General features: G+C 39.4%; 1 protein-coding gene across 4 annotated transcripts in view; it reads right to left on the bottom strand.

Moving 5' to 3' along the window:
- DGCR2 (DiGeorge syndrome critical region gene 2) overlaps positions 1-18,666 on the bottom strand; it is a 44,880-nt gene that overhangs the window by 25,309 nt on the left and 905 nt on the right. The window contains exon 1 of one of the 4 annotated variants that reach the window (XM_033518089.1): positions 6,262-6,397. The exons of the other annotated variants lie outside the window; for them this stretch is intronic. Coding sequence (XP_033373980.1) covers positions 6,262-6,298 — 37 coding nt within the window. The 5' untranslated portion in view covers positions 6,299-6,397. Of the gene's footprint in view, positions 1-6,261; positions 6,398-18,666 lie in introns of those variants that run through there. 4 annotated transcript variants of the gene reach the window in all.

Below are 18,666 nucleotides of genomic sequence, written 5' to 3'. Positions count from 1 at the left end.
CATTATGCAACAGCTTCAGAATCCTATTTCCATTCTAATCACTGTGTATGCCAGAACCCACTAGACTTGCACAAATGTCCAGTCTGATTTAGAGACATTTCACAGAACTACTTGTAAAATGGTATCTATATCCATGAAGCTGTTTTCACTTTCTAGCTTCAGCTGTTTTGTACAATTTCTCCATGTGAACATATCCTTTACTAGAAACTGTCACTATCTGCAAACATGTAGCTCCTGCTTCTGTGAGTTCACTGCCTACTTGCCATCATTACACTGTCACACCTAATTAGCATTACAAAAAGTACAACTTTTTAAAAACCATTTTTTTTCAATTCCATCTATCAGATGTCAGAACCTAGTAGCTCAGCTTCATTTTCTGTCCCTCAAAACATTTTGCAGGGAAGAAAAAGGTCTGTCTACAAAACTGAACAATTTTAAGCTTGTTCACAGCTGGTCTGCCAATGCCAACACCATCCACAGGTTCACTTTTGCACCTGACCATCACTGTCCATCTTTTTTCTTGACAGTGGTTGTCAATTTCCCAACCATTGTTTTGAGCAATTTAGCACATTTTCCTCTCAGTGAGCTGCACTAATCCCAGGCAATTTATGTCTACAGAATGAGCACCTTTTTAAATAGAAAAAAATATGTTTATATGTAAAACATACTGATTTTGAATAGATCCAGTAGGCAACTGTCTTGCAAAAAGAAATCACTAAAAGAGAATTTAAAATACAGGTATGCATTCTCTCATCCACAGTTTACAAAGTAAGAGCAGACTGTAATTGCAATTGTTACTTCTTGAAACACATGTCTAAGCTAAATCAAGACAGAGGTCACATTTAAGTGTTCAAACATGACTGGGCATAATAAACCCAGTCATCAGGGCACTCTCAATAAAAGCTGCACACATACACCTAGTAATTGGTATAACATATTGATAACAGGCTTCTAATTTGATGTTAGACTAAAATCCAGTCCTACTACTGGTTCCTCTATAAAGCACAGACCTGCTCTTCTAGAAGAATAAAAGCAGGCACATCCTCTTAGCAACCACCTACTCAGAGCAAACATTCAGGTCACAAGATGCTAAGAACTCACACAGACCTGCCAGACTACTGATGGCAACAACAGACCTGACAGAACAAGAGTGTTCTCACCCATTCAGAGATTTATTCAGCCCAAACAGCTAACAGAGAGTGAGCACAGGGGAAATGGGAAAAAAATAGAAATTATCAGTCATAACGACATCCCTCTTAGAAAAAAAAAAATGAAATAATTTATTTGGCCTGAAGAGGGAAAGGGGAATTAAAACGGTTGGGAGGGGGTGTTAAAAAAACGGAGGAAAAGCTTTGCTTGCCCAATATAGTGAGAGAAAATTTAAAAATCTATCTTTAAGCTAAATAATTTCAAAACTAATATCTATGAGTTAATTAAATCTCCTTCTAACTTAGAGGAAAAAACGCAACAACACACAAACCACCAAATCAAACAAATACAAAACCTCAAGCTGAAATGAAAAGCATTCAGATTTCAAGTCCACAGAAATCACCATTTTAGAAATCATTGCAGCTTCTTTCACCACTTTTGCACAAGCTTAGGACGCAGTGGGAGGTTCCTTAGAAAGTCTTGCTACTCCAGTTTCAAATACAGAATTTACACTGGAGCCTGTGGTAGATCTTTTAACACATCAAAGACTATTCTCAGTCCATCTCCAGGTTTCAACTGCATCCACCTGCAGTTATGGCAAAATTCAATACTTTAAAATAAACTTGCTTTTTTCTTTTACTGCTTGACTTCAATGGAATTCACAGATACACTCTGTGAACAAAGTTATCCTGCAGCCTTCTGGTTTCACAGGCAGCATTCACCAGGAATGCCAACCTGCACATGGGAAAAACAGTCAAGAATACTTTTGTCTGTCTGCAATTTCATACATGCTATTACTATTTTATGTACAATTATATATGACTGGTTCAGATAAAAGGATGACTCCATCTCAGTATTATGGGCATTAAAAAAATGCCAGCTACATGCTGTAATGTCATTACTTCCTGTATTAGAGACACTCCTCTCTGAAGAATGTGGATACGTGGAAGAGTACAAAACATTTATATTAAAACACCTTTCAGACCAGCTGTACCATTGTTCCCAATGGAGATCATGCTGTCAGATGCACTAATTATTTCAGACCAAGGAACATGAACTGCTATGCAACTCTGCTGCGGAAGGCACAAATGTGACACAAAGAAATACTGTGAAATTAAAATCTCTGTCAATAAGCCCTCCTGAGCTATCCCAACCCAGAGCCATCAGCAGTAAGTTACAGACATAAAAACAGATGGAAGTCTATAACAAATCTGTAAGATATTAACCAAAGAATGGAGATATTTGGTAGAGGCAAGGGTGCAGAGGGTAGGTGCTTGTCAAGAACCCTGTGAAACATCTCACATCAGTAGCCCATTTTTAACTTAAAACAGCAAATAAATTCAAACATATCAAGCCCATCTCTACCACAGAAAAGGCAAGTCACACTGCCAGCAGCAGGGCAAGAGTCAGGAAGATGTATGAGCAGTACTGAAAAGTACATTATGTGACCATCCATCTTTCCAGGAATGCAAGTAATCACTTAACACATGGCCAGACTTTGTACTTTCCAGGAGTGTGGTAAATAAAAAACTATTTCTTCACCCATATATTTTCAGTTCTTTTGAAGAATAGCAAAGATTTCAAAAATATCAGTCCATTTCTGTCCTTAAAGCCAGATATCCCTCACAGTTCACAGATGTTGACGGTAACTCACAGTAAGAAAGGATCAAGAAAGTAACTTAAACTATCTCCTCTTCACAGCACTAAATCCATACTTTCCACCAGATATTAAATGCAGAAACATATTTTCAAATATTCTAATTAGTAAGTACAAAATGGCACAAGTTCAGCTAAGAGCAAGCAGCTGTTGGAGCAGAAGTACAAGACATTAAGCCAAGGGCATCAACAATTGCGTCGAAGTGAAAACGTGGAAATGCAACCTCCCCCAGTGTTCACGTACAATGTGATAAGTGACATCAGCAGTATTCTGATTCACATGGGCAATTCTAACATAAAAGGCTTCTTTTTCTTCTAGAGATCAGATGCAGTCTTTGCTATGCTACAGGATGAAATTTAGTGCACTGAAATCTTATTGCAGAGCAATTAAATTCATCTGGCATTTGCTTGTAAGAAAGGAGGCAACTAAAACACTGAAAATAGCAGCAATTGTAGTTTTGCACTATACAGAGTATAAACTTACAAAACATCACAAAGTTCAGGCAATGTGAGAACATGAAAACACTTGAAGCAGTGAGGTGTCATGATAGTCTTTTCATTTCACTATCTCAAAGCACTTCTACAACATTAACCCTCAACAATCTTACCAACCAATGCATCCTCTGCCACAATTACAATGAAGTACAGAAAAATTCAAGAGTTTGCCATGGGCAAGATGAACCTGTAGGGAGGCAGCTGTCCTGACTGACTGCAGGTTCTATGCTTTCATGATGGCACTGTGTTTATTCCCTAGACCCCAAGCAACCTGCTTGTCCACCAGCACACCTGTACCTGAACAAATGTCTGTCAGAAATATCAAGTAACAACAGCGAGTTCTCTGGTAACACTTCACCTGTTTCTCTACTACAAATTGGAAACAGAAAACAAGACATTCCTTAAGTTGATGTAAAAAAAAGCAGAAAAACCGAAATCAAATTCAGACTAACAATTCTACAAGCTAAACACATAACCAAAGGTAAAACTTACTGTCAAGTGAAGGCCAAAAAAAAAAAAAAACCCCAGTTATCAACTTGCTGGGACACATTATTAGATAATATAACCTGTCCACAAGTCACTTATCTGAAAGAAGTTTTACCAAGGCTAGTTGTGGACTTGTAATTCAAAATTTAAAGAAAACTTACAAAACAGTTGGAAATTTACTTCATCAAACCAGAAATTACAAGATTATAAATCAATTTTAACAGCACCATACAAACAAGAGACCTTCATCTGCTTTAGCTGTCACATATTTTTCTAAGTTAGCCAGTAGCAAAGCCAACAATATTTTTGACTAACAGAAAATCTGGGGTTTCATACAGGAAAAACCTAATGTTTCAAGGTGGTTGCTTACATGCTCACAGGGAGTTTTTGTTCTGAAGATTTTGCTCACTGCATGTTGAATGCCAGGTGTTTCACAGAACCCATCGTGTATTTCCTCACAGGTCAACTAGCTTTCTGAATTTTCTTTACAGCAGGATAATTTCCTGATTTTCTGCTAAGTACTCAAAAGAAAAAAAAAAAAACCATTTACAAGAAGCATTATCCACAGGAAGGACTTTATGATAGATGAATAAAACACACACACATACTCCCTCTAATTTCCAGTCAGCTTCATGTGTTTCACAAAACAAACAGATTTTGGCCACTATAAAATGATCCAGGAAGTCCTTTCAGGTTTAACAACCTCACATATTCTCTCTGTGTAATTGAGAATGTTTTCCTGAGAAGCTGCAGTGCATCCTTCCCGCAGCACTGACCAATGAGCTGCCCTGAGCATTACACTACCTGAAACCCATATTTTCTGTATCATTTTTTTAAAATCTTTGAGAGTCATTTGGATTAAGACACCTTCTGCTCAAATCTAAACAGCAACTAATTTTTTATTAATTTCCCCCTTTTTATGCAAGACATAAGGGATAAATGGTTACTCAAAACAACTGTTTTACTTTAAAGAAAGGTAGGGAGGATCCATATCCAGTATGTGAAACTACTTTTTGAACACAGTATATATCATTTCAGAGATTTCAATACCAAACTAAGGCTGTAACAGACACATAAAACAAAGTGTTTATTCAAAACAAGTTCACCTTGCTGGTTCAGTTTCCAAAATGAATGTGATCAGTTGGCCTTGAAACAGCAAGCTTTAGATGAAATTAGCTACTGTCTGTCCACATTAAGTCAGATCAGCTCTGGTTTGTCCCCTTGCAACCAGAAAGATTGCATGCTCCAGCTAATTCAGCAGAAATCCAGTACAAATCCAGTATCCATTAATATGGAATTGGGGCATCATAATAGTTGCCTGCCACCAAAGACAGAACATCTACTAATGTTTCTATAGTTTTAAATATTTGCTCTAACAGAAAACATTTAAACAGTCAGGATCTTCACCTCCAGAGCATCAGAAAAGCCTCGAGAGAGGAGCAGGGTGGCAGCTCTGAGGCACGAAAGGCTGGTGCCAGGTCACACACCACTGGGCTGAGAGAAGGAGCAGGGGTGGAAACAGCTCGTGGCAATGGGCAACAGCCAGCAGCTGTAAACATTTCCTGAAAAGATAAACTGCTGGGTAAATGAGAAAACTTTGATACTGTTCTAGCAGGATTATCTAGCCTTCTTCAATTGAAGACAGATACAAAAGAAATTCAGCTGGAGGAAATGTTACATCCAATAAAAATGACAGAGGCCCTGTCTCAGGCACATGTAATAAACATCTACTGTAAAGCACTAGGTGAACACATCAAAGTTCTCAAAATCTAAATTTCAACCTTACCTTATATTTTCAAGACACCAAACATTAACCCTACTGAAACCTGTGGGAAAATGAGCACTAGACCCTAAAGCAGAAATGTATCCCCGACAAACAGAACATTCCCCTCCCATATGTTCCTAGGCCTACAAACCTCCAGCAGTACAAAAACCTTACCACAGCAATTCAAAAATTCAGAGGTACAGATGAGGAACCAGAGGCTGAAACTAAAGCCTCCAAAATATAATACTCAATTCAGCAAAGTGCTTTGACACAGAAATTAAACTCAGTGACTACAATCACTGATTATGAAAGTTTGTGTTCTTCTGGCTGCAATTACTGAACTTTTCTTGATTAAAGGATTCACCAGTTAGTAAAGTTTGATACATTAAGATAGTCTTTTAGTAGCTAAGCCTACAGATGCACTAGATGTTAGTGTTTACACAGCAAGTATGGATTTGAATCTATTTCAGTTTTAAACACAAAGAAATGTCATTTTTTATTTGCTACACTAATTGCTCTTGTCTGTTGAGCTTCATTTGTATGGAAATTGAGATTTGATTAAATGCACACCCAGCATTTAATGTTATTTCAATTATAAGTTATTACTCTGAAATTCACGTACTGGAAGAGATAATCTTGAAGTACATGGTTTGGTTTTATACATAAGCTTTTAATGAACAATGGCAGGTTTGTGTGTACATCAAACTTACTTTGCTTATTTTGGTAACATTTCTCAAGGTTGGACATGGTAGATCCTCTGGCACCATTTTTATTTACAGACCAAAGGAAAACAAAAGACAAAAATACTTCCTCCTTTCTCAGTGTAAAAATCACTCATTGTCCCAGACCAGACGAACCAACCTGTAAAGGAATATTCTGTTCAGATTTCAAGAGGCAATTACAGTCATCAAAAGCTGATTAAGCATTAACAAAAACTCTAACTACAAGTGCTTAGACCAGTAACTCTTCTTATTCAGATTTTAACTTGTCCAACAGGTCTTTCCTATGTTTTATAATACTCAACCTACATACTTAAGACCTGTACCTACATGTTGCACTATCCTTTCATATTTTAACACATTTAGGAATAAATTTACTAAAATTGAAAATTATTTTCTTTCTTAAATCACTGTTTCTATATAATGTGATCCATACTACACTGCTTGAGTATGATCAGATCCCAGTCCATGCCAGCAAGAAGCCAAACTCCTCAAGTCCTTCACTCCTGGAGATTCTGCTGAACACCAGTGCTCACCAAATGCCTGCAAACAAGCACCAGAAACAAAACAACAGAAGGAACACCACACCCACTGCCATCAAACAAACACACACACAGAGCACTATATCTAATATTTATGCTCAAGCGGAAGCATAACACAATCAATATTGCTCTAGACTGGTATTTACTGCAGTAACATGAACTTTAAAACACTCTTAATACTTCCAACACAACAATATCATGATGGTTATCATAATGTCGTCCTCAGCAGAAAGGTGAAAAACCTCTCCTTAAGGTAATCCTCTGTACTTCAAAAGCAGTTTCCATAACTTGGATGTCTCCCAAGTCCACAGGTGAAGTTCACTGGTGCAGGTACAGTGTATCTCCCACAAAATTCCTGAAAATCTGCCAGCCTTAAGGAGCAGGGCCGTCCTGCGCTGCCTCTGCTCGCAGGGGCCAGCACCAGTCACTGAACAGTTCTCAGGGACAGAGAAGCTCACTATGAACTGCACCTGAGGATGCTCTGACTCAGTCTTCAAACAGGTTTTCTCATTTTTAACCTGTCTTTGAGGTACCCCCAATCCCATACAAGGCCTCTGCTCTCAGGGAAGAGAAGCCATACGTAAATGGTATTTCCCTCAGTTCCAGATCTCAGAGAAGTTTTCACTAACCATTCATTTCCCAGCAGGTTTTTGTGTCACTTGGTGAATCTGACGTCCATTACGTATTTTGGAGTTTATCATTATACCACCAACTGCTGCATTCAGTGTAGCAGAATAAATACATACAGTACTTTATAACAAAGTCAACAGTAGGAGGAAAGCAGACTTTAACACCAACTTTTTCCAGACAAGAAAACTATTTGTGAAGCTCATGTGTCACCATCAGTTATCCATTTCATAGAAAGTTTATTAAAGTTTCTCAATAAAACTGGTTCTATTTACTATTCTTCAAATTAAAAGCCTATAGAATAATTAAATTTAAAACCTTTCAGAAGAAATAAAAGAGAAAAATAGAGCACTCCATTTTCATGTCCAGTTCCACAGAAGACAAAATGCTTGGCCATTTACCCATGATACTGAAAACATGCTTAGGAAATACCCTTAGATCATGTAGCTTTGGTTCGTCATGACCTGAGTATGTGCAGCAGAGTATGAAATCATAACAGCACCTAATAGCATAGAGCCTGGGGGGGGAAAAAAGGCCACATGATATGCTCATAGCCAAAACACAGCCCACACTGATTCTCAAGTCTAATTCCAGCTCCTGAAAACTAGAGATTCTGAAGTTATAATCCCATTTAACAGGAATGCATCAGCTCCAAAGATAAATAAATAATACATGTTAGAGGCATTGGAACTTTCTGCATGACCTCAGCATGCTGTTTCATGAAGTAATTAAAATTGTGACAGCATTCCAGCTGAAAACTGTAAATCCTTAATGAATAACACTCATCAACATTCAGTATTACTCAGTGCTCTGTCACTGTAAGTTATGCTAGATCACCTCAACATCCATCAAAAGATTTTACAGCACAGTAAGGAATGGTAGCAGTCTCCTTCCCCTCACTCCCTCATATTTGCTCTCCAGAAGAACAGAGCTGGAAGACAGGGAGCAGAACAAAGCCCCCATAATCCAAAGGAAGATGTTAAGTGACCTGCTATGGCCACTTAGACATGCACAAGTCTATGGGGCTGGATGAGACCCATCCAAGGATACTGAGGGAGCTGGTGGAAGTGCTCATTGAGCCACTTTCTATCATTGACCAGCAGTCCTGGCAAACTCAGTTGGTCCCAGTTGACTCAAAATCAGCAAGTATGACAGCCAGCTGCTATTAGAAGGGTGGTAAGGTGGATCTGGGGAACTACAGGCCGGTCAGTCTGACCTCAGTGCCAGGGAAGGTTATGGAGCAGATCATCCTTCACAAATGGCACACACAGGACAAGCAGGTGATCGGGCGCAGCCAGTGTGGGTTTATGAAAGGCAGGTCATGCTTGACTAACCTGATCTCCTCCCAAGACAAGGTGACCCATTTAGTGGTCCAGGGAAAGGCTGTGGATGTCATTTACCTGGTAGATTTTAGTAAATCCTGGACACGACTTGCTACAGCGTTCTCATGGATAAATTGGCTGCTCATGGTTCAGAGAGCAAGCTCTTCACCCACTAAAACACTTTCCAGATTGTGGGGCCCAAGGCAGACACTACCACCCTCTACAACTATCTGGAAGCACGTGGTAGCACGGTGGGGGTCAGCCTCATCTCCCAAGTAACAAGCAACAGGACAAGAGGAATTTGCCTTCGATTGCATCAGAGGAGGTTTCCACTGGACATCAGGAAAAATTTCTTCACCAAGAAGGTTGTTGAGCATCGGAAAAGACTGCCTAGAGAAATGGAGTCATGATCCCTAGAGGTACGTAAAAGAGGTGTAGATGCAGCACTTCAGGATATGTTTTACTGGTGGACTTGGCAGTGCTGGGTTAATGGTTGGACTAGATAGTCTCAAAGGTCTTTTCCAACTGAAATGATCCCATGATTCTATATTTATTATACCTACACCCTGCACAGGCTTGGAACTGACCCAGTTTTTCCTTGCTCACAAGTGTCATTCACTGCAATTCATTGTCTGTTCTTTGTCTGGAGGGCAAACACAAGGCCAGGAAGGATGAAAAAAAGAAAGAAAAATCAAGATAACTACAAAAAAAAAAAAAAAGCAAAGGCAGGCAAGAGACATGGCATTCATCCAAAGCAACAACATCAGAGCTTTTTGAATGGGAATCCTGGCTATAATTTTTTAAGGCTCAGAAAATACAGACTTTGAGCTTCATGAAAGTGGGCACTTATTCCTAAGACTAAAACAGAAAAACTGTATTTTCCCAATTCTCCAGCACTGCCAAAACCAAAGAGAAAACAAAACTTGCTACTTGAACTAAGCTGAAAGAATACTATGAGAATTCGGCAATACATCATTCCAGACTGAAAACCAGTTTATTTTCATAGTGAGAATACCAGCTAAGCAACAGTCTTGAGCTTCTCCCCAGTCAAGAACCTGTTATATTATGATAATAAGTAAAGAGGCAGAAAGGAAAAACCAAATACAGCATAGGCACAAAGAGCAGTCAATACAAACAAAACCAAAGCCATGGGTACTTAAATAAGCCTCTAATACGGCTCAAAATTAAAGGCTACTGTTTCTCCACACTAACAACCTTGCTCAGGACTTCAAGTGTTCTGTACAGCCTCAGGGAGGATTTCAATGTTTTAGTACAACAGTGACAAGTGATTTAAACCTGCACAGCACCAGGTGCATAGGCTGAGGGACACAGGCAAGATACGGCCTTATTAAATCATTGTCAGGCAAGGATACTACAGCAGAGGAGGTACAGGGACATAAACAAACCCACTGGAGTCCAGGTTTCACTAAGCCCCACTGCTTATGAAACATGCTCACAGGAAATAGCAGTGCTAAGTAAACAGCACTATTCCTCACACAGAACTTAAATACAGCCACACACAAAACATACTAATTCTCCCAAGAAACGAAGCAAGAGATGAAAAAGTCTATTAAAAACAACATCAGCAGTGATATACTCAGCAAGTCATCAATTGTGTCCAGAAAAGGGCAGCCTCAACAATGCTTTCTCCCTAAAATCCATACACCAGGTCAGGGTAGATGGATTATCCCCCACACACCACAAATCCTTCAACTACCTGGGTACTGCAGCTTGAAGTACTTCTATATCTAAAGCTATTACCTGGTAGCTGCCCACCCAGAACTACTCCCAAAAAATCTAGGCATACACTCCTGTATTCTCAAGATTACTACATCCTACCAAGTCAGTTGGATCAGTTTTTGTTCATATACAAAACAGTTTCACTAAGAACCAGCAGAGGAAGAGGCTGTATTCCCTTTGACCAAATAAACTACAGGAGTACAAACAAACAAAAAACCCTAAATAAATAATCAAAACCAACAGAAACCCCAAGACCACAAAAAAACCTCTAACCAAACAACTAAAATCTAAAAGATACTCTACAGAAACTCATTTTCCTCACAGGAAAAATTCAAATCCAAAATTTTACATGAACTTAATTAGTATTTTCTTTTAGATCACGTTTCAACAAGAAGAGTACCCAGATGAAACACAATAACAGCAATTCAAGAACTGTCAGAGCAATCAAGGCTAATTTGTAGCCACCATTAAATTAAAAGTAGGAATTGCCAGATTTCAGCAGTATTACTTAGCAAGTCCATTTACTTTCAGCAAGACAACACATGTTCCTTCTCTGTAGGAAAACAGAAAAATGCCTCTTTTTTTGTTGTTTTTTTAGTACACGACTCAGCAGTATTTAAGCATATTCCTTAAACTTTCAGGACATGAGCAATCCTAACAAATCTAATGAAAACATACAATTCAAAGCTAAGTATGTGCTTTAAAACTTCGCTGAATTAAAACATGAGGAATTGCAGTAGTCTTTAAAGCAAATAGGTGACAAAGTTCTACCTATGAAACCAGGTATTGTTCAACTACACCACTCTCCAAAAACTTTTTTTTTTTTTAATTTTTAAACCAAATTAACATGGAAGAAGTTCTCTACAGGGCCCTAAGAAAGTTCAAGGTCCTAAACAAGAATCTAACAAATCAGGGAGACAGGAAAACTGTGCCTGAGCACTATTCAAATGCAGGTCACACTAAAAAAAGCTTTTGCTCCTGTTTCACTTTTGTTCTTCACATCTTGTGCAAGACTTGATGAGCACGCACCTAGAACACATAAGAACAAAAATTCTATACACAGAAATATTATGACCTCAAATAGGGAACCCCAGTTTTACCCTTTGCACAGGAGCTGGTGCAGTGGCTGTCATGTCCTGGAGCAAATGGCTCATGCTTTGAATAGCATTCCCCTGCTCCACTGAAGCCGAACACAGCAGGAATGTGGCCAATGTCAGCCACAGCTACATCTGTCCACACTGCAGGACATCCTGTGCTTCCCCCTTCCCCAGCAGATCAAATACCTGAGGAGAAACTCCACACATCAGACTCTTAAGTTTAATAGTTCTACTAGAAGTCAGCAAATACAGATCCAACCCAAATTAAAAAGACATGAAACCTTATGAGAGTAGCTTTCTCATCCTCCACACCTTCTAAAAAAATCAAGCTCTACTGCCAGCACTCTGATTCAGCATCTATTGTGCCCATGTGTCAGGTACTATGCCACAAAACTTGATCTTTGCCATTTTAACATCAATAAACTACATTCAATTCCATTACTGCTCAGAAAGACAAAAATGGGCACTACAGCATTCTTGAATCATTTCCTCCAACCTGCTTACTGCCAGAACTGAGGAGGCAAGATGCCTCTACTTAAGTCTCTGATCTCCCTCCTGCAAGTTTCCCAACATTTCATGAAGATTTTCCCAGATCTCCTTAACAGAGTACTCTTATACCTCTGATTTTAATCAGTGACGAGTAATTAAAGTGTATCAAATTATTACACAAATTCAACAGAGAAAACACAAATACAGTTTTGACCATCCCTAGATTAAAATAAACTGCAGTAAGTTTTAGAGTTTTAACATACAAACATACAAGGCAAAATGCTACTTGTGCACAAACTCAAACCCAGCAGATGTTAGAAGTGGGGTTATTTGTTTTCTTTTAAAGTGTGTAAAAGATGACAAGTTACTTTTAATTCAGAAGAAATCTTTTTATTTACGTTGCTAAAGAAATATTAAAATAGACCAAACATAGAAATACTAAGCAATAATACTATTCAGTTTTGCAGCCAGCCCAGAACACTCAGCATCATTCTACTAGAAATGGTAGTTAATCCCAACTTGCTACTAAGTTTGACTTTCAAATAATTCCACTGGGCACCCCAAGTAACTGGCCCTACAGTGGGAAAGGTATAAGGAAACACAACAGAGGTGGCATATGAAAGAGAAGACAACACAGGAAAAAAGTTACACAAATGAAAATATGTCAAATTAAAATCAGTTAAAGGACAAAAGAGCAGGGAATAGCACAAGAGCAGCCAGCAAAAGCTACTCCTACATTTCCACTCCCTCAGCTGGCCGACAATTCTCAAGCACAATAATCAATAAACAGAAGCTAAACATAATATTAGACCAACCAATTTTAATTTTAATTAAGTAGGAAGCTGAATGTAATTCAGTTTAGCTATAGATAATGCAGTAACTATCAACTGCCATTAAACTTAAAACCATATTACTAAATTATCTGAATGGCAGGCAAACACTACTGATAACTTCCTTAGGAGTTCCATATAGCAAATAACATTAAAATGCTGTTCATAAAACCCAGAATTACCAGGCTGACCCTTTAAAACAAAGAAAATTTTAAAGTTTCACAGGAAACCACAAGATGCCAGAGGATTTCACAGTTCAGAGAATATGGATTAAAGGTTAATCCCAAACTCATGTTTTTAAGCAACTAAATTGCTCAAGTCCTGCTACAGCAAATCAGTGACTTCACCAACTGATCCATGATTCTTCCTGGACTCAGGATCCTCTACAAAACCACCACTGAACTGCAGTGAGAACATGTGAGCCTGCCATGCAAGGATCCAGCATGAAACAGAAACCCTTCCAGAGAATGGAAAGCCAGGAAGGATTGGGCACTGGCAGGCACCCACCACACTCAGTGCTACAGAAAAACTGGCACCTGAACTGCTCTGGAAAACTGTGACTCTGTTCTTTAAAGCTGCAGCTTATGAGAGACCCGTGCATTACATTGCATTTATACAAATAATAAGCTGTAACTGCAGAAGAAACAGACTGGCAACTAGAGTTACCAAAATAATTTAGTGTTTGAAGTCTATCACAGGAAATCATTAACAATCTGCTTAACACCTTCAGGAATTGCCTGGGTTTGTCAGATTTTCTTTTGGGATAGGAAGACAGACAATCTCATCTCTTATACTTCTTCTAGCCATAACTTTCTATCAGCCTACACAGAATAAAAGATTAGCAAAGTTCTTTCCATCACAGCATAACCCTTCAGATTGCACCAACAAAGATCTGCAAAGCCTCTCATTGAGCCTGCCATTAGCTGTGCTCTGTTCCCTTTTTATCTAAGCCCTTCCTTGTCCAGGCTATCACTACAAGAACCCAATGCACATGTCCACTTCAAAATACAAAACAACCTGAGCATCCACATTAAGCCCTGAAGGGCAGGAGCTGTGATTCTACTCAATTCCTTCTAGGCTCTTCTCCAGACAGAACTTTCAGGTATCAGAAGCTCCACTCAGGGTACATAGGTCTGGCACTGCACAATGGGAAGCTCTGCTAATCACAAAATAAATTATTCATATGCACCTCCCAGCATCAAACAAGAATTATAAAAGTTCCAAGAAATCACCACGTAAAAACCCAGAGACCCAGGCATTACTCAATGATGGACCACAGAGGTAGCTACTACTCCTGCATTACAATTTAACATCAACACCAGCCCTAACAAAGGTAATGCCAGGGGACAGAATGATTCATTGAAGTCTTGACTGGTTTTCTGACATTCACCAGGGGATTTTACATCTTTCATACTTAGTATCTAAAATTCCTCACTCTTCAGTCTAGCTGTGCTTTCCCCTCAAATACCAAGAAAGAAGCACAGCTTCCTCCTCCTGCTGCAGAGAGAGGCTGCAGCACTGCTCTATTCTCCATCACTTCTGCCGTTTTGGACCAACCTTCTCCTGCCCTCAAACCTACTGCAGGGGCATAGAAGTCATGTGTTTGCAAACCCCCAAGGCACCCCTCTGGTTTATTACTTCTCAGAGCCAAAGCAATGCAAACAGCACTACTGACTCCTTTTTCCTCCTTTACTTTGTAGCCACAGGTAGCAGCAAATCCACTTGTGCCTCAAAAATTTTGCATTATAATTAACTTCAGGAATTACCAGTCTTAAAGTATCAGACCCGCTAATAAGGTCTGATACCTTCTGCTTTGTCTCTGCTACACTGAGACCAGCCACAAAAAAGCTTTTTCGTATCCATCATCCTCGCTCTGCAGCTGCAAAAACAGCAACCAGCAGAGCAAGAAACATCAGGACAAGAACTCAGTAATAGGTGACACTAGGAAGAAAAATAAAACTTAAAACCAGTAGGTTAAGAAGCAAAGGGATGAGGAGGAAAAACACCAGGCTAAAAGACAGGCCAAGACCTACTTTCAGCAAAATTAACAGCGGAGATGTAATAAAAACCCTTCTACCCCTCACTCCTAGAACTTCCCACTTGGGAATTCACCTAAATACACAGAGAGGAACTGCAGCTAGCAACAACATGAACCTGAATAAATATAATTCACCACAGCTCTCACTAAGGTGGAGACAGTGAACAAAGAGAAAAATAAGGGTTTGTATTTACCTACAAACAAAGTCTCTTCAGAGCAGAGGAACACTGGCCAGAGCAAATTTTATGACTGATAAATTTGTGTCTCCATTTGAATTAATCAATACACTTCACCTGGACAAAACCAGACCCATCCAGTCACAGCACACCAGTGGATCATCTTGAAACTATGCTGATCATGGGTTTGCTTAGACCTCTACTCTGCTGAGTTCTGCCTTGCACGTAAGACCGACACCTCTTGACTAAAAGACAAGAAGAAGTTAGCAATCTGAACACACTTGTCAGTTGTATCACGTGAAAACACCAACACCCCACCTGTAAGAGCATAACCGCAGCTGCCAGCAAGCTCCAAAGCACATGGGAAGTTCCAACTGTGAGCTGGAGTGTGGGGTTTTAACCAGACCACTTGCACTGGCAAGTCTTTCTAAGCATTGCAGATTAAGTACATTGTGCAATATTTTTTTGAAACAGAACTTGGGTAATAAAATTACTTCCTCTAGCTGGCTTTGAAGTGGAGAAAAAACGCTGCAAGAACAAGAACTCAATTGGCTTTTAGCTGCCTGGCAAATGCTCTAATAAGAAAGCCCGATGACCTACATTCACAAGGCTCTGTACTAAACCATTATTACAAAATCCAATATAAAGCCTGACCATGTTTAAGTGTTCTCCATTAGCAAGCAGCAGTATCTTGTTAGAGAAATATGAAAACATGTTATTGTCTTTAGTGATGATGATCTTAATTAATCCTCTAAACACTATTCTGAAACATGTCAGCCTGGTCATTCCAGACTGCTTAAGCTCCCAACACGACACAAAGACACCAAAACCTCCGCTTCTCAGCGGTATGTGTTGGGTTGTTAACAGAAAAAGAAACTTCCTAAATATTCTCAAACTGTGAAAAACTGAATTCATAACAATTTACACCTCTGATGCTCTTCCAACAATTGACAGAAATGCACTGGTTCAGAAACTCAGGGGAAAAAGCTAAGCTAGCACCAGAATAGCTTATTGCAACTCAGTTAACACACCACTGAAATATTTCCTCACACAAAGACATCAGCTCTCTCAGCCAACTAGTCAGATAACCTGAAGCAGATGGGTTTGAGTTGTCCTGGAAAAGATTTTATTAAATTAAAGCCTACTGTGGTAAATATCCCAAAAAAGATATCCCCCAACAGACAGAGTAAAATCAGCAAGTGTTTAAAGAAAATATTAAGTTAGTCCTTCACTCTACACCCATATAGTTGGAAGAGTTTGATACATTCAGCTTCAATTCACACTACCATATTCCAAAAACAATGAGTAACACAATTCAAGGAGAAATGCCCTACTTTGAAAAAAAGGAACACTTTCAAAAATGTGCTATAAAGCAGACAACTAGGCAAAACACAAAGGATATGGTCAAAACAGAATGGGAAAGATGGAAACACTGGGACAAAAAAAAAAATCCAAGTGGCAATCTCAAAGGTTCAAAATTACCATTACAAGTCCACAGGCCCAGAAAATCCAGCTGCCCACAGCACCTTCAGGAACCCAAGTCTGCACAGCTGGGGCCAATGTCATGGTATGTTGAAAGTACCTTGTGCTGTTAGTGATGTCAATAGTACAAAAATAGATTCATGTAACCAAGAGAAAGAAAAAAACAGAGGAAAAATAAAGAAATTTTAAATAATTTCTCCCTAATTTGCTAAAGCCCACCTCACCCTAAATGCAGGAAAAAAATAGGCCCATGTAAAATCACTGCCTTTCAGATTGCATGAAAAGATACTACAGTTGATGAGGCTTAAAAGAAGGTTTTATTTTTCTGAAGAGCACAGCAAGAACATGGATACAAAGCTAGTGTCAAATTAACATGGAAATACAAAGAGATGCCTGATCTGCCGGGACTGAATTGTGAAGGGACTACACATTCATCTCTGAGTACATAAAAACTCCCAGCGCTCTGCAGCACTCATCTGATAGTTCCAAGTGCAGATTTAAGCTAAGCAAGCTGCAGGCATCCTTCCTAAACCAAAAAGAAAGTTGCTACAACACCCAGGATTAAAGAAGTAAAAGTAAAGCAAATATCACCTGGAAAATAAATTCTAAGTCCAAGTACTCCTCTTTTTCTGCTGTCTCTCCCCAGAGATGGCATGGCAGACTTCTTCAACACTGATTAAAGTGGTAAATTTGGTTCTGTATTTCCTCTGTACTTGCATGAGCAAGGTTTTCCCAACTTGCACTTCATGCTTCAGGATAAAACCGTGTGCTATTAATCTATCAAATGGATGATTTGTTTGAGACAGCAGATTCAAGATAGTAAATGAAGCACACCAAAAAAATCCAGATGACATTGGCAAAGAGCTGTGATGCCACCCAGAAGAGATGGCCTCTCCTCTGAGGAGGAGGGAGAGGCATCACCATGGACAGCTCAACCACCATGCTCAACCACGTCAACAGGATGGATGAGTATATTCCAAATGGAACTCAGGAACTCCTCATACAGCAAGGAATTCCAGCTGCAGCACCATATCCAGTTGCAGTACTTCACCTTAGGTTCAGGAATACATATGGTTTGAGCAAAATTCATGGAATGCTTATGGAGTTGCCACAGGGGAATTCTAACACTACAAGTTTCAAAGCCAGTGGTGTAGAACCAGAGCAGATGAGTTAAGGTTTGTTCACAAGGACACTTCTGCCAGCAAGGCTACAGCACCGCCAATCTCTAAAGCAGGTACATTAGAGCACCAGTGGAAAAATATAATTCATCTTAACAAAGTAAATCCAAGTGAAAAACTTGTGCTCATCCATCAAGCATCAGCTGCTGACAGAGGTATAATATCAAATTGGAGTGACAAATGTGACACAATATGAAAAATGCCATTTTTGAATTTCTCGGAGGCAACAATGCTTAACATCAACAGAGTTCAGGGTCAGGCCTACCCACCTGTAAAAGCAGAGAGAGCTCTGAATAAGCTGAACCTTTACACCCAGCAATCCAGCAGCTTGTGGCACTTTGTGCCAGCAAAAAGGAGCTGCTTGAAATCAGTTTTACATAGTACCTTCTCAGACAAAAGAGCCTCTAGCTGCAATAATACTAGGCTACCAACACAACGGGGTTTTTTTGGCTACTTAAGTGCATATCATAAACCCTGTATATACACTGCACTGCCAAAAAAACAAGCTAAAACAAAACAAGGCAGACACAGAGACGTTTCAACACCCAAGTTAGTTATTTCAATAACTCTGCCTACACTGACCCAATTGTTTTTCAGCTCTGCCGGGAACTCACTTAGAGTGAGCTCATTAATACTGTTCAGTTCATTAATACTGTTATATTTTATTAGTCTGGGTCATAAAATTTATTTCGAAGAGAAAGAGCAAGGAGGTTTCAGAGTACACCATGGTTCTTAGTCTCCTATTTACTAGGAGCACATATCACCCAGGAACAGTCGCTTGGTGCGATGGAAGGGCGATTTCCAAACCTGCAAAGCCACCCCAGGCAGCCTCACGCTTTGGCAAGAGCTGCCCATGATACCCGAGGGCTTTGCCA

This window comes from Parus major, chromosome 15 (assembly GCF_001522545.3).
Source record: "Parus major isolate Abel chromosome 15, Parus_major1.1, whole genome shotgun sequence".
Lineage (NCBI taxonomy): Eukaryota > Metazoa > Chordata > Aves > Passeriformes > Paridae > Parus > Parus major.
Note: the sequence above shows the minus strand (reverse complement) of the source record. Positions and strands in the feature narration are given on the sequence as shown.